The sequence below is a fragment of the Cervus canadensis genome, chromosome 12 (assembly GCF_019320065.1).
Source record: "Cervus canadensis isolate Bull #8, Minnesota chromosome 12, ASM1932006v1, whole genome shotgun sequence".
In the NCBI taxonomy this organism is placed as follows: Eukaryota; Metazoa; Chordata; class Mammalia; order Artiodactyla; family Cervidae; genus Cervus; species Cervus canadensis.
Window position 1 is genome coordinate 18,534,534 of NC_057397.1, and position 16,969 is coordinate 18,551,502.

Here is a 16,969-nt window from a genome sequence, read left to right on the forward strand (position 1 = left end):
ACTGAAGTAAGACCCTCCAGCAGCAAAAACATAAGACTTGCTGAATGAAGGCTCAGATGATAGTTAGAAGTTTTAAGCAATAAAGTGTTTTTAAATTAGGGTGTATCTATCATTTTTTTATACATAATACTAGTGCACACTTAATAGACTATAGTAGTATAAAAACATACTTGTATATGCACTGGGAAACCAAAAAATTCATGTAACTTGTTTCACTGCAACATTCACTTTACTGTGTTGGTCTGGAGCCAAACCCAAATATCTCCAACTGGCTTTGATCAATTTTAACATGTTCAAGTCTAAATTGTCAACTGCAAAAAGAATCCTGGTAATACCTATCTCTGAGGGAGTTATTGTGAGAAATATTATGAGAAAATGTTCTAAAAGGTTGGGATTCAGTAATACCAAAATCTATTAGAAGAGAAGTATATGTTATTTGCATTATTAAAATACAATCTATAAAAATAAAATAAAATACAATCTATAATAGAAACTAAATTTCTTTAAAAAATTATCAATTTACCTTCACTGGCCCCATCTTCTGGACATAAAATGTTGCTGTTACAACACCTGCCTGTTTTAGAATGATGTCCATTATCTCTTTGTGATTTAAAAATGGTTTTGTCTTCATCTGACAGATCACTTCCACTAGAACTCCACGTTATAGCTGCAAGCCCACTGGTACTCTTAGAGGTGGTAGGTTCTACAAAGAAAAAAAAATATAAAAAATGGCCAATTGATTATGGTTATTGATCACTATGAGGTTTAATACATGCTACTTTGTCAAAGGCACAAATATACAAAATTCTGTTGATGGTGAAAACAATGTCTTATTTCAAATTTTTCCAGCTAAAGGTCTATGTGCAACCTGGCTAAATTAAATCCAAACTACAAGAAGAAAAAAATAAAATCAAAGTTATAGAAGACAAGGAAAATGACTGGAGTACAAATGAAAACTCAAAAAATAACCCTGAAATAATTACAAAACTTTGCAGAATATTTCATCAAGTCTTAAGGGTAAAAAAGTACCAAAAAACCACAAAAATCAATAATTATCTACAAAATGAATGCTTCTGTGTGCTTCCTTTACCAAATCATACTAGGAGCCCTGGTAACAGCAATTTGCTTAAAATGCTTAACAGCGAACTTTTAAATTTAATTAACCTTATTTTCAGATAATAGTTGGTTCACATACACTTGTCAGAAAATACAAGTGAGCCCTTGTATGCTTCAAGAAGCTGCTCCAAGGGTAACATTCTGCAAACTACAGTACAACATCACAGCCAGAATGCTGACAGTGATGCTGTCAAAACAGAGAACAACTCCATCACTGTGGGGATATCCTGCACTGCCTTTTCCAAGCCATTAAGAGAGCTCGCCTCCCCACCTCAATTCCTATTCCTTAGCAATCACAAAGCAATTTTGCACTTCTCTAATTTTGTCATTTCAAGAATAACATACAAATGAGATCACCTACATCACCCTTTATCACTGGCTTTTTGAGCTTAGCATAATTACCTGGACATTCACCAGGCTGTTGTGTGTACCAACAGTCACTTCTTTTTTTTTTTTTATTACTGAGCACTGTTCTGTGGTGTGGATGAAGAACAACATGTTTAATCAGTTACCCCTTGAAGGACATCTGGGATGTTTTCAGTTTGGGGCTATGACGAATGGAGCCACTCTGAACGCTGTGTACAGGATTTCATGTGATTGTGATTTTCATTCTCCAGCATGTCTAAGGGTACGATTGTTGCACTGTATGGTAACTGCACATGAAGCCTTAGAAGGAACTGCCCAACTGTTTTCCAGAGCGGCCGTGCCATTCTAGTCCCACAGCCCTGTGAGGGTGACACAGGTTCTCCACATCACCAGCACGTGGCGTGCTATTTTCATGTTGTCCATTCTACAGACAGGATATCTAGCAGGAATGGGACGTCTCTATTGCAGTGGAACCAAAGTTCAACAGAAAACCTTACTGATATTAATCAGAAAAGAACAGATATCTAATAAAAATCAATTTTCCTATTCACATTGAGTGGATAATTGAGTTATAATGCTAAAACCAAGGAAAAAACCCTTAACCACATTTCATTACACTATAAGAGATTAGATATTACAACTGAAGTTTTACAGACGAGGAAACAGTATCAGAAGTTAAATGGCTTCATTAAATACATATTTATATAACAGTTTTGATACAGGAAACCTTGAGGAAACTAAAAAAAGAAGAAAATTCCTGCCCTCAAGGAATGCAACATTAATTAACTATGAAAAGAAAAATCAAATACTTTATTAGAGATATGTCACAGTGTATTAATGATAGCACAAAAAAAGTGAATGTTCCCCTTTATATTGATCAGGAAAGGAAGATTCACTGACAAAATGGTATCTAGAAAATCAACACAAAGGCACAAAGACATGAAATAATAGTAAACATTTACTGAACACTTACTTTGGGCCATGAACATCTGGAATTACTAAAGTTGTCTATCCTTCAAAATATAAAATTAAATGTAAACTATTCAGAATAACCAAAGAACCCATATTGATTTAAGGAGCTAATAAAACTAAGCTGTGTACTTAATTACAAAAGACATTATCAATCTTTTTCGTTACTATGCATCTGGAAAAGTAATTCAAAAGGGAAAAGTGGAATGGTCTATACACTGAATGTGTGAGTAGGCCCAAAACTCACACATTGCAGCCTTATCCTGTGTGATGGCCTCTTCAGGAGGTAATCAGGTCACAAGGGTGAAGACCTCAGGAATGCAATTAGCACCCTGTAAAGTGAAGAAGAACTAAAGAGCCTCTTGATGAAAGTGAAAGAGAAGAGTGAAAAAGCTGGCTTAAAACTGAACATTCAAAAAAACTAAGATCACAGCATCTGGTCCCATCACTTCCTGGCAAACAGAAGGGGGAAAAGTGGAAGCAGTGACAGATTTTATTTTCTTGGGCTCCAAAATCACTGCTAACAGTGACAGCATTCATGAAATTAAAAGACACTTACTCCTCAGAAGGAAAGCTATGACAAACCTAGACAGCGTACTAAAAATCAGAGATAACACTCTGCTGACAGAGTCAGTATAGTCAAAGCTATGGTTTTCCAGGAGTCAGATAGAGATATGAGAGCTGAACCATAAAGAAGGCTGAGCACTGAAGAATTAATGGTTTTGAACTGTAGTTCTGGAGAAAACTCTTGAGAATCCTGTGGGTTGCAAAGAGATCAAACCAGTCGATCCTGAAAGAAATCAACCCTGAATATTCCTTGGAAGGACTGAACCTGAAGCTTCAATACTCTGGCCACCTGATGAGAAGTGCCAATCACTGGAAAAGACCCTGATGCTGGGAAAGATTGAGGGCAGAATGAGAAGGGGGCAATAGAGGCTGAGATGGTTGGACGGCCATCACTGACTCAAGGGACATGACTTTGAGCAAACTCTGGGAGATAATGAAGGACAAGGAAGCCTGGCGTGCTGCAGTCCATGGGGTCGCAAAGAACTGGTCACGACTCAGCAAATGAACAACAAACCCACTGATATGTTAAATTCTAACCCCAGCATCTCAGAATGTAATCTTATTTGGGGATTGGGTCTTTAGGTAATCAAATTAAAGTGAGAAGTTTGTGTGGGCCCCCATCTATTATGACAGCTCTCCTTAAATAAAGGAGAAATCTGGACACCTAAACACGCATGCAGAGAGGGAAGACCTAGAAAAGAGATACTTGGAAAAGAAACAGCCACCTACAAGTCAAGGAAAGAAGCCAGGAGTACATTTCCTGGAAGGAACCAATCCTGCCAATATCTCACTTTGGAATTCTACCCTCCAGAACTGTGAGAGAGAAAGTTTCTGTTGCTCAAAACATCCTATCTGTAGCACTTCATTATGGCAGCCTTAGCCTTATTCTAACCTGAGTCACTCAGGACAGAAAGATGAGCAACAGAGGAGGGTCTGCCCTGAAAAAATCTATGGTCCAACAGGGAGAAAGACACGTCGACAAATAACAATTTAAAAATTTACTGATGCCTTTCAAGGAGATTTCTGACCTCAACAAAAAACAGGCTCTGAGAACATATTCTGCAGAATATTTCAAGAAAAATAAAATACACACTATTTTTTTTTTTACATAGTTTCATTTGTTTAGGAAACACATTTTTTTCACATTTTTAAAAAAGTTCTCCCTTTTAAAGAAAGGGCTTCCCTGGTAGCTCAGACGGCAAAGTGTCTGCCTACAATGCAGGAGACCCAGGTTCGATCCCTGGGTCAGGAAGATCCCCTGGAGGAAATGGCAACCCACTCCAACATTCTTGCCTGGAAAATCCCATGGACTAAGGATCCTGGTAGGCTACAGTCCATGGGGTCACAAAGAGTCAGACATGACTGAGTGACTTCACTTCACTTTAAAGAAAATCACTATTTACAAAGGTTCCAGCCTATTTTTATTTCAATTTTATCTTCTTCCACATTCCACAAACCTTCTGGCAAGATCCTTTGCCGGCAAGCAAAGGATCACGTCTCTCACCCTTTCTCTTCTCCTCCATCTCCTCCCCCTTCCTTCTCTAGTTCTCAGTACCTTACAGGTAAGGAAATAGAGACATGGAGACAAGGAAATGGAGTCTCCCCCTTTTATGCACACTTTGCCAAATTATGTTCCCCCACTTTTGCTTCCCTGTTCTCAAAAAAATACTACTTCCACATCCTAGAAATTTTGTTAACAGCCTATCTTAAATTAAACTAACACTTTAAAAGTTACTATTTTTAAAATAAACCAGTTTCAGGGAATGCCTTGAGTTCCCTTTTTTTTCAGTTTCTATTTGCGAGGTTTTGGTAAATTATTAATAACACTTTCTTCTCTTAACAAGCTACTTATGCTGTAAACAAATTAACTATACATGGATACAAGCTCTTCCAAACTATCAAGACATACTGGTTATTCCACAGAAAAGAAAGTATAACAGAGTAGGTTTTAGGTTGAATATATACTGGTATGGAAAACCATCTCAAAAGATGCTTTTGAAATTAAATACAAGGTAGCAGCTTATTTAATATTTCTCTGTCCAGGTTAAATTTGATTATACCTTCAAATCTGCAGAAAAAGGTATAACCAACTTTGCGTAAAAGAAAGGAAGAGTTGACCCTTGAAGAACCCAGGCATGAACTGCACAGGTCTACTTACACACAGAAATTTTTTAGTAAGTATGTACTACTACAGTCCTACACAACCCAGAGTAGGTTGAATCTGCTGATGCAGAACTGCAAATAGGGCTGATTGTGAAGTTAGCTCCAGGCGAATTTCTGACTGTGTGGAGGGTCAGCACCACAGCCCCCCATACCAGTCATTCAAGGGACAACTATACTATTTATTTTCTCCATACTTCATATTATGACAGCTTAGAAATTAGACTTAAATTGATCTCTGAAAATCACTACATTTGGCATTAATAATAGTAAAATTTAAATTCTGTAGCACCATCAGAAGATTACGGTATTACTTTATTATACAGTATTTTATGAATCAAAAAAATTAGGAGAATTTTATTTTTCAATTGCATAAAAGGAATCCCCTTAAAATAATAACACAGCTTAAAGTGTTAAATTTCTTATTCACAGAAAGTTTTTCACTCGGCAGGACGCTGAGCAGGCTCTCGCCTCTGCCATCAAACATAACAGCAACTGCTGCAGCTCTTGCCACCGTTCAGTCCCTAAGTCACGTCCAACTCTGCGACCCCGTGGACAGCGGCACGCCAGACTCCTCTGCCCTCTGCTATCTCCTGGAGTTTGCTCAAACTCATGTCCATTCAGTCGGTGATGCCATCCAACCATCTCATCCTCTGCCACCCCCTTCTCCTCCTGCCCTCAATCTTTCCCAGCACCAGTCCCACTTCCAATCAATCAGCTCTTCGCACGAAGTGACCATGTTACTGGAGCTTCAGCTTCAGCAACAGATCTTCCAATGAATGAATATTCAGGGTTGATTTCCTTTAGGACTGACTGATATGATCTCTTACTAAGTGTTAACCTTTGAACGGGGATTTTTTTTTTTTTAATTCACAACAACCCAGTGAGATACACAATTCTGAGACCTATTTTCCAGATGCAGAAACTGAAGCAAAGCATGCTTATTAGCTTGCTTTCTCAAGATCACACAGTCAAAACACAGTCAGGACATGGCACAGTCAAATGAGACCCCGAAGTCTGGAGTCATGACCATTCCTGCCCACCCCCAGGGTGAGAGAGTGTAGCAGCAGAACCTGCAGCCTCCCTGATATTCACACCCCTTCTTCCTTACCAACAAAATCCCAGTTTTGTTGGAGCAGCAACACATGTGTTTAAAAACCCTTAATTTCACTGATGTCCTTTGGTGGAGGTGACACTGTGGAACAGATTCTGGCTAAAGGTAGAGGTCTGAGGGAGAGTATTCCTTCTCAGAGGAAAGCTCATCTGGAGAAAATCCTCCCAAGTCTACACTTTTCCTGAGAATTGGGCCTGCAGAATTCAGCTTCTACCTCACGACTGCAAAAACAGACCCTACACTAAGGCAGCAGAACTCAAAATGAGTCCGGCCCCCTGACCTTCTTGTGGCAGGAAATAAATTCAACCCATCCCTTCAAACACTTCAATACACTTTCTTATGACCCATAACTCCACGTCTTCCCTAACCATCACTAAGGAGTATAGTCCTTATATTACAAGTCATAATTTTATTTCTCAAATCAGATTCTTTTTAAAACCCTACAGCCATGAATCTGAGCTTACCTATTGGGTTCTGTTGATAACAGTGAATTCAAGAAAGAAACAAAAAAATTTAATAATTATCTATAGGAGGCATAAAAAATGGGGTAGTTGGTAAAAAAGATGAGAGAGATACAAAAAACACCTTTTTACATTGTTTGGGTGTTTTTTTAAACCATGAATATATAGTTTTTCCAAACTATGTAAATGAGTTTTTAACAGAAAACAAATAAATCAAAGGAGGATATATTAGCCTTTTATCTTTCCTGCCAAGAAATCAACAACTATTACCTTTCTTGGGTCGACAGGATAATTCAAGGTGTTTTTCTGTAGTCGTCTTCTTTTCAGCTGTTAATGACTTCAGGCAGATAATGGTAACAGTAATAATAATAATTAATAATGATGTAGTAATTCATGTGACAAGGGCTAAAAACCAACAACATAAAATATTCAAGAACTTACACTACGCCCCTTTAACATATTCATCTATTTTCCTTTATTTACCAACAAGTATTCCCAAAGCACATACTTATAATTGCATTTTTATATTTTTCCAGAATCTAAACAGAGGGCTGTCTTTTTAGAGTTGATAATAGTGGTGAGCACTCCTTCTTATGGTGAGCACTTCAAAGTTACCACATAAACCAAAATCAACCAGAATCCCCCAGTGCCATCGGGTTCTGACACAAAAGCATTTCATTAAATAGACTTCTTTCAAAGGTAGGATGCTCAACAGTGTCATCTTCTGAGAATATTGCCAGTATGCAACCCTACTTACAAACTACAAAGTTCTACACGACAGAAAGAGGTGAATACTACTATGCCACAATCGTAGGGAATTCAAGGATGAGGAAAAACAAGTAACACATCAACTACAGTGTTCTGAAAGAAAATAAGGAAGGGAATTCCAAAGAAATATAAGTACAGTGGCATGAACTCTCAGGAAGCTAGGATTTGTCGCTCAGTGTTCAGGGAAGGCAGCATCATGACCTTACCGGAGTGCCTGGACTCTTCAGAAATCCTTCTCCACACCTGAGCCATGATTCAGATAGGGAAGCCAAGGCCCCCGCGGTCTGGAGCCCTGCTCGTCTACACGGTAGGGGACTCTCTCCTGGAAAGGATGGGTACTCTGCATTCCAATTTCTTTTTCTCTGTAGAAACAGTTTTCAAAGAAAAAAATAAGGAAATCAATTTCATTAAATATACACTAACGAATGGCATTGTGGAGCAAGCCCAGCAATGGCATCAGTGAGGACACAGTTTTTATTTCATTTTCATGGAGAATTTCCATTTTAGTGTCTTTTTAGAGAACAGTATTTCTCCAGTCTCTAAGGACTTAGCTCCTTACATGGGCTTTGGTGGAGGCTGTGGGGCAATACCCGCAGGACTACTTCAGGGGGAAGGTGTTCAGTCCTTCCGGGCTTCCCGAGAATGACCCTGACCACCTTGCCGTGAGTGACACGGCTCAGTAAGGTAGTTTCACACACAGTTCGCGAAGCACATGGGCATTGAAAACACTCGTTTTGGCAATGTCCAATGGCTTCGGCCTCTCCTTTGTTCCGAATGATGAACTTCTTAATGGCCTTGTCTTTGGGCACGCACTGGACACAGCTGGTGCATGAACAGGCTGCACGTGGCCTCGGCCCTGCCTAGACACACGACCATCATTTTTTCTTTCCGTGGTCATTTTGGAAGCAAGGAGGAGAGAGAGAACTGGCAGTTTTCAAATGTCTCTCAACCTCCACAGAGAGAAGAGTCAGAAGACAGCAAAACTAAAAGGGCTTGGACAACACAACTAGGCAAGAAATCTAACATACAAGTGGATGAGGACAAACCATGAACCCTCCAAAGTCGTGCATGGTGTCCCACTTGACAGGAAAGAGCCAAGAGAAGCAAGAAAACAGAGGACCACCCCGCGCGGGCGGCGCTTGCCGAGGGCCCGGAGGACCTGCTGGGGTCCCGCCCGGGTGTTAGTCCTGACTGCGTGACCTTAAAATGGTTCCTTAACCTTCGTGCGTCCGGGTTTTCTCAGTAAAACGGGAAAACACTTGTCTCACGGGATTAAATGAGTTGGTGGTAGGGTTGTTTGCACTTGTGCTATCAATCTAGAGCCAGTGCTGATTTTTCCTGTAATTCGGAGAGCCGCCGAGAAGGAGAACTACGATGTCCACTGCTTTGGCAAAACCTCAGATGCGTGGCCTCCTGGCCAAAAGTCTGAGATTTCATATTGTTGGAGCATTCATGGTCTCTCTGGGGTTTGCAACTTTCTATAAGTTTGCTGTGGCTGAACGAAGAAAGAAGGCATATGCAGATTTCTACAGAAATTATGATTCCATGAAAGATTTTGAGGAGATGAGGAAGGCTGGTATTTTTCAGAGTGCAAAGTGATTTGGAATATAAAGAATTTCTTGGATTGAGTTCCATGGAAGTTTGTCACTTTCCTGTGTTCCTGAACTATGAAACTATGACTATCTGGGGTGAAAAATAGTCTCTCAATAAATAAACAATTAACAACAAAAAAAAAAGAAAACAGAGGACCGAGCACAGAGGCAGCTGGTGTGCAGCAGAAGGAGCAGCAGCTGGGAATGCGCCAGAAACGGGAGGACAAGGGCGCCACCGAGAAGACCCAAGGGAACCAAGGAGCTTGTGTCCAAAAACGGGGACAACACTGATTTCTTTCCTCAAGCTATTTAGTTTTTTTTTAATGTCTATGTCAAACAATGGAGAAGGAAATGGCAACCCACTCCGATATTCTTGTCTGGAGAAGTCCGTGGACAGAGGAGCCTGGCAGGCTACAGTCCATGAGGTCACAAAGAGTCAGACACAACTGAGCGACTAACACAATACATGACAAACAAACATTCACGGTATAAGTTCTTTAATTTGCATTTTATTTTAAGGAAAACTTTAGATGTGCATTGGGAATTAAATTAAGATAACCTACTAGAAGCTGATCACTTTATTAGAAATAAAACCCCTCATCCAATGACACTGCAGCTTTAAAAAATAAACTAAGATTAAAATACACCACTAAAACTTCCTTAACTAGGAAGAAGGGAACAAATTCATTAAAATAAATTCAGCCATAACATAGATGGCATTTTAATACTTAAGAGGTCTAAGCATGCTTCCTTTTACATAGAAATTCCTGTGGTGGGGAGAACTGCAAGCAAAAGCGGCATCGACCCTCAGGAAGGTGCCACCTCCACCAGAGTGCGGTTATCTGAAGAGGTTCACTGAGTTATCTAGAAAGTAAGGAAACTGGGAAACATCATTTGGTCTATTCAGTTCTTGGTCTATATATATACATATATTTTTAACTCCAGAATCTCTCTTTAATACAATAAATCAGTCCAGGTCAGCTCCTCAATAAAGTGGGTGATACCAGGGATGGGACAGGGAGGACAGCATGAGCCTGAAATACCTTGAGCCAGAGAGGAAGAAACTGCTCAAGGAACAATGAGAGCGTGCAAAAAAGACACAGGGGCCTGCATGAAGGGACTCTCATGGCCAAATGTGGGACATTCCAGCATCAAGTAATGACAGTAAAGGACTAAAACGAATTAAATAAGAATGTAAGTCTACAATGACTGAACAAATAAATGACAGATTTAGAATATCATTAATGAATGCTAAAACTAGTGGGTCAAAGTTTGAGGATGAAGAGAATATATACATGGTCACAGAACATCTCCCCAGAACTTACTTATTAATCCCAAAGGGAAAAACAGTAACTTTACAGTGGAGAAATCTTTCAGACACCATCTTAATCAAGTCATAAATGTTGATGTACACCATCACCAAGTGCTTCTTGATATAAGCCAACCTCCGCAGTATTACTACCAAAGACTACAACCTAAGTCTCAACACGGAAAATACCAGACAAACCTAAAACAACTGGGCTACACACCTCAACAATGACAAGGCCAAGAAACACAGAGAAAATCTGAGGAACTAACCCAGATTAATGTAGGGCTACAGAAGCATGAAAAGAAAATAAATCATGTGATCCTGGGCTGGATCCTGAACCAGGAAAACAGATTATCATTAGGCAACTGATCTGAGAACATGGACATGAGTCTGGGTAAACTCTGGGAGTTGGTGATGGACAGGGAGGCCTGGCGTGCTGCAGTTCATGGGGTCGCAAAGAGTCGGACACGACTGAGCGACTGAACTGAACTGATCTGAGAACTGGAACAAGCAGACAGAGTGGGGCCATGAACCTCAGCTGGGAACATGCACATCAGGTGACTCACAATTTTCCCTGCTCTACATATGCCTGCAAGAGACTATAAAAGCACCATGAGTACCGATTCAGGGATTACAAATAAGGTTGAGCAAGGAGGCAATTTCATAAATACACAGTCTTTGAAAACTGAGGATTGACTCTACTTCAAATGGAGCATACTTAGAAGCAACTAGTTAAAACCCAAAAACATTAAACTCTGCTTTACTGCTTTACTATCCACATCAGCCCCTCACAGACCACTTTTCCTTCTTCTCACCTCTCTGCTCAAGTTTTCACTTCTTTAAGTACATCATCCGTATGTATTTTATTTACTCATTTTGAAACTTTATTTCCTTGATATCAAATGCATGCCACTATACATCTGTGGGATACTCCCTTTGGAAAGAAGTGAAAATTTCTAAGTATTGCTTTGGATATCATGTAATAAACTTGGAGAACAAATCGAATGTCTACCAATACAAAGTTTACTTAGGTATCTGAACAAATCTCAGTGGCTGTAGCCACATACTCAATGGATGTCAACAGTTTTTCACCCAGGAATTGATCTACATTAAGGAGAGAGAATGAGGAACAGATGTGAAGTTTTAACTACATCAGCAAGTATGCCTGCACCGTGGTGCTCAGAGCCTGTCCTGTCAGGCTTACTGAGCAGGTGTTTTTTTTCAGAGACTCTTCCTTTGCTCTGACAACAGAACATGTCTCAGGCTTGTCACTCACTACCTTTGGTTACATCTGACTCATCCTCTGCTTCTCTGGATTTCATCCACACTCAGGATTCTTCAGGGACTAGAACACTGTAACTTAATATAAAGGACAGAATTCTAAGATCCTGCTTTCCAGTTAGGCAGTGCAGACACTCTGCAGGCCCCGGGACACAAAATGAGCAAGAAAGACCCCACCCTCCAGCAGCTCAGGCAGTAGTGACACAGACCCTTCCACAAGTGCAAGGACAAAAGGGCCGGAGTCCCAGTTCCGACACCTCCCAGCCTGGCCTTCCACAGCCCTCTTCGGCAGTCCCTCCAACTTCCCCAGCCAATCTCTTCTGTTCCACATGCTGCTGCCAGGTGGGCATTTCCAACACCACACCTGCATCCACGGCACGTTTTGCCAGCCATCACCTCTCCTCCTCCTCTGGTCTCTCTAACAGATTTCTCCACAGATCATGCTCATCTTTTCCATGAAATATCCTTCAAAGTCTCCACCAACACCCTCCCTCAGTGACCCCATCTGGCTTCTTGCCCAACCTACCCCTTGCCCTGGAGTAAGAACTCCTGAGGGCAGGAGTCCCGTGCCTCTGCACCTCATCCCCACTGCACAGCACCCCCACTGAGATCCTCCTTAAATAACTACTGAACAAATATGCAAATTCCATGACTATTACAGCACACCTGACACAAAATTTTTTAATATCCAAAGTAAGTATAAGCCTAAGGGGAAACGCAGCCTACTTCATTTCCATTTTATTCACCTATGGTCAAAAACAACACCTCCCGCAGAGCTCTCTACAAGGCCAGACATCATGGATACTTCTCTCTCCACAGTGTTCACTCTGCCACAAGCAGGTGCTTACAGGGCAATTTCACTACCCAGCCTTCTCACTCATCCACCTTTTTTTTTCCTAGTGACAAAACACACTCCCCCACCACAGTTTTGGGCACCCAACCCTGCCAAGGTTAATCATAGGACATCGGCCAGTCCACAGTGACTGGTCCAGGGACGCCACGGGACCCAAGCAGAGGCAATCAGAGACCCGCTCCAGTGGGACCACTGGAGAAGATTCTCTTCTTCTCAACTGGGTCAAGGGTGTGTCCCCAAAGCAGCCAGCCACCTTATCCCATATAATAGGAAGAAACCTGAGAAAATCAAAACAGGAACAAGCCATGCTCCAGGCCAGAGGGCAGGTCCCCAAGCAGACTGGTGCCCAGATGCTGTCAGCTACAGGCCAACGCATCAATCTTCCAAGCCTTTATCCAGCTTAAGTTGGCCTTCAACCACCAGATACTAAAAGAGCTGAACCACAGTATTCAGTAAATACCTATACTGAGCTGAAGTGACTCACTGAGCCCTCTGAAGGTACACGGCCAAAACCTGTTTTCATCTTCAATGACCTTGGGCTCTAAGGACATAAGTAGAGTGGAGGAAGAAATAGACCAACATTGGGCTGATGAGCTCAGAAACAGATTCATGAGGGAATGTTTCCTGGAGGAAGCTCGCTCTGACTTGGACAAAGGAAGAAACATACATTGGTGACGGCTACCTGTAGATCCTGGATTGTCCAGGCTAGTCAATGTCGTGAGTTATTATCCCCCTCAAGCACAGAAATACCCAGGAAATTTCACAAGCAGAACACAAATCCTTTCGCCCTCATCTTCAGGCTGTCCTGTCAGCCTGCTCTGGCCTGAGTCACAGCTGTGCTACCAGTTGGCTGCATTTACAATTCTCAAGACCACCACCAAGATAAAATCTGTATTTAAAAACGATACTGTGAGATAATAGTACCATATACCACCATAATAGAAGGAAAAAGAAGAGCTGATTAATATTCAGGAGAGTTAATATGAGAGTGTACTTTAGACATTTTTTATAAAGATGTTTACTATGATTCACAAAAATACTGTTTTAATCTAATGACCAGCTTTAATATTTCAAAACTCAAAAAAAGAAAATGAAGCTTACTGACTGGCACTCTACAGTCTCTCAGAGAGTTTAAGGAGCAGAAAGGAATTAAATGACTCGTTGGAAAAAGCCAGTGTATACACAGACAAGGGAATATTATTCAGCCTTAAAGAAAGAAAAAAATTCTGACACAAGACACAACATGGAAAAACCTTGAAGTCATTAAGCTAAGTGAAATAAAAGAGACACAAAAGGACAAACACTATATGATTCCACTTACATGAGGTCCTCAGAGTCATCAAACTCACAGAGACATAAAGTAGAACTATGGTGGCCAGGGACTGAGGGGAGGGAAAAAACAGGCATTGTTGTTTAAATGTGTAAAGGGTTTCAGTTTGGGATGATGCAAAGTTCTAGAGATGGGAAGTGGTGACGGTTCCAGAACAACATGAAAGTACTTAGTGTCACAGACCATATATGCAAAATTGTTAAAATAGTAAACTACATTATTTTACCACAAGTTTTTAAATTGCTATCAAGGGCAATGCACGTCAAAACCATCAGGTATGCTTCTGGAGACAGGAGATCCTCAAACCTCGACTGAGAACCCTGAGTGAGGACAGGCTCAGGAATCTGCATTTCAGCAACCACCTTGGTGAGTCTTACACTATTAAAGTTTGAGAACTGCCGCAAAGGACAATGGATTAAAATCCAAACCGTAAGGGGAAACGAAACACGCAACAAGCATCTCTGCACATACCTGGAATTTTCTACAGCTGTAAAGTCCACACTGTTGGGTAAAACAAGTAAAAATACCATTGGCTCTGCTGAGCTTTTGAAAAGGCCAAGGGAGAAACTTATGAAGCTTTACATCCCAGGGGCTGGAGGCTCTAAGAAGGAAATCTTCAAAGACCAGGATGCCAGTCCCAAGACACTATATTCAGGTTTCAAACTTCTCCTACCAAAGACAGTTCCACTCCTCAGGCCATCGTTCAACCATGCACAAGTTTCTCTCATCTTTTTTTTTCAATCTCTCTCTTACCATGACCCCATCTAGCTATCCCTTGCTCCTTCTCTTCCCTAGCACACTTACATAGAGACTACTGCAACTTGATTTCTTCACTAACCTCTCCTCAAAACTGTTTTCCCTTTGATGAATGTATTTCTTCACAGTCAAAAATGCACAGGTATCATTACTTTAATAAAGAAATGACAAGAACTGAAAAAAGAATTCAATGTGTCATATCCAATTCTTTGCAACCTCACAGACTGTAGCCCACCAGGCTCCTCTGTCCATGAGATTCTCCAGGCAAGAATACTGGAGTGGGTAGCCATTTCCTTCGATGATCTTCCCGACCCAGGGATCAGACCGGCGTCTCCTGCATTGGCAGGCAGTTTCTTTACCACTGAGTCCCCTAGGAAGCCAAGGTGAATTCAATAAACTGGTTCAAAATAAGGAAGGACTTACACAGAATGTTCAAAGAGAAAATTTTTTGAGATCTTCATAAAACTGTGGTCAAGAACTCAGGCACTAAGTATGCATCTCTTCTGTCTATAAATAAATTAGTTATTGGGTATACAATATACACTGTTTTTCTCTGTCATAGTTTTTAAGAGGCAATAACCTAGAGTTACACAAACTGGACAGGTTTTCTTGCAAATAACTTTTACAGAAATTGTTCATGTGTGTTTCAATCTTTACAGAAGTATTCCCTTTTTGTGTCTTGACATTACAATAATTTTTTTTCTAAGAATCACTCTATTCCACTATTTGTCCATTACAAAAACTGAGTACAAAACTGTGTACCAGGGACCAGGCTAGCCACTGACACATCTGTTTTAACACACTGCTGCCCCATTCGTGTCTTCTGATTACACACATTTTAGCTGTATCCTTAAAACAGATAATGCTGTATTCTCCTGCTTTTCTTTGCTCAATAGGAATTTTCTGATGCTCTACAGAAGTTCTACCCCTTAAAAGAACAGAAATCAAACCTATGAATTTATGAGAAGCCAATGGAAATCATTTATACACAAGAATCAATGTTCTGATTGTATCAGGATGGAAAAGAATATTCAGAATTGATTTTCAAGTATATATCTATTAACACTAATGACTTTAAGTTTTAAAACAGTAACATCAATTTTGATGTAGATACAAGCATTGATAGAAAAGAATATTTGCTGGAAATGCATGAAAGTGCCTATGTCACCTGACTGCAGATTGACAGGTGATATTCTCTAGTGTATTCTTTTATAGCAATTTTACAATAGGTGTGTATTATTATCAGAAAAGAGAAAAAAAAATTTAACTGTTCTAAACTGTACACACTAAAATCCTAAGTATCTTTCCAGCTTGAGTCTCTGTTTCAAAAGGAACCTAAGTACTCCCCCTGCTGGTTATTTAAATAATTCCCCAAAAGTAAGAGCAACGGTTAGAAGGCAGATTTCTTAAATCAAATCATATCAAAAGACAATGATACCTGAACTATGAACATCAGAGCAAGTTAACAAGATATCAGGAAACAACTTAACCACTCTAAAGCTTTTCTTTCCTAAGTTTCTTTAGCTACCTCTTTCAATATCTTCCATACCATCAAACTTTTTTCTCCATACATCTCAATCCATTAGCTTTGCTGATCAAAATCCAAATTATGAAGCAAAGTATTAAGAGTACTCAATTTTTAACTTTCTTTTCCTAAATATATACACTGGCCTTAAATATGTGCTCAGTCACTTCAGTTGTGTCCAACTCGTCTTGCTCCATGGACCGCAGCCCACCAGGCTCCCCTGTCAATGGGATTCTCCAGGCAAGAATACTGGAGTGGACAGCCATTCCCTTCTCCAGGGGATGTTCCCGACCCAGGGAAGGAGCCTGCCCCTCCTGTGTTTCCTGCACTGCAGGCAGATTCTTTACCTCAGAGTCACGAGGAAAGCCCAACTCCACCTGCACTTATATTTTAATTAAGTCATTTAAGACAAAATGGACATTAGGAGACACTGGAGCAATGTCTTTAAAATTCTGAGGAAAACTGGTTTTCAGTCTAAACTTCTATACTCAACAAAATTGTTAATCAACAGTGCAAACAAAATAAAGAAATTTTCAGACATGCAGAACTCAAAAAAACTCTTTATTAGGAAGATACTGGAGGATATATCACAGCAAAAGGAGGAAATAAGCCATATACCTGACTAGAGATAGGCATAAAAACTTCAATTACCTACAATTAAGTAAAAAATGATGTAAAGAAAAATACGCAGTGATTATTTACCATATTAAAATAATGGCTGCACAGAAAGGAAACAGTATACTACTTGAGTCAATGGACCATATTTATGTGATCATAGTATTAATATTCACTTCTGGTTTAG

The 16,969-nt window shown here is 40.2% G+C and overlaps 1 protein-coding gene across 6 annotated transcripts in view; it reads right to left on the reverse strand.

Moving 5' to 3' along the window:
* Window positions 1-16,969, reverse strand: part of SPIDR (scaffold protein involved in DNA repair) — a 284,566-nt gene that overhangs the window by 243,273 nt on the left and 24,324 nt on the right. For 3 of the 6 annotated variants that reach the window (XM_043483175.1, XM_043483177.1, XM_043483174.1), the window contains 3 exons: window positions 7,728-7,883; window positions 7,024-7,090; window positions 524-703 (listed from right to left, as the gene is read on the reverse strand). In XM_043483175.1, the coding sequence (XP_043339110.1) occupies window positions 524-703; window positions 7,024-7,090; window positions 7,728-7,883 (403 nt within the window). The remainder of the gene's footprint in view (window positions 1-523; window positions 704-7,023; window positions 7,091-7,727; window positions 7,884-16,969) is intronic. The other 3 variants (XM_043483179.1, XM_043483178.1, XM_043483176.1) reach the window with 2 other exon arrangements.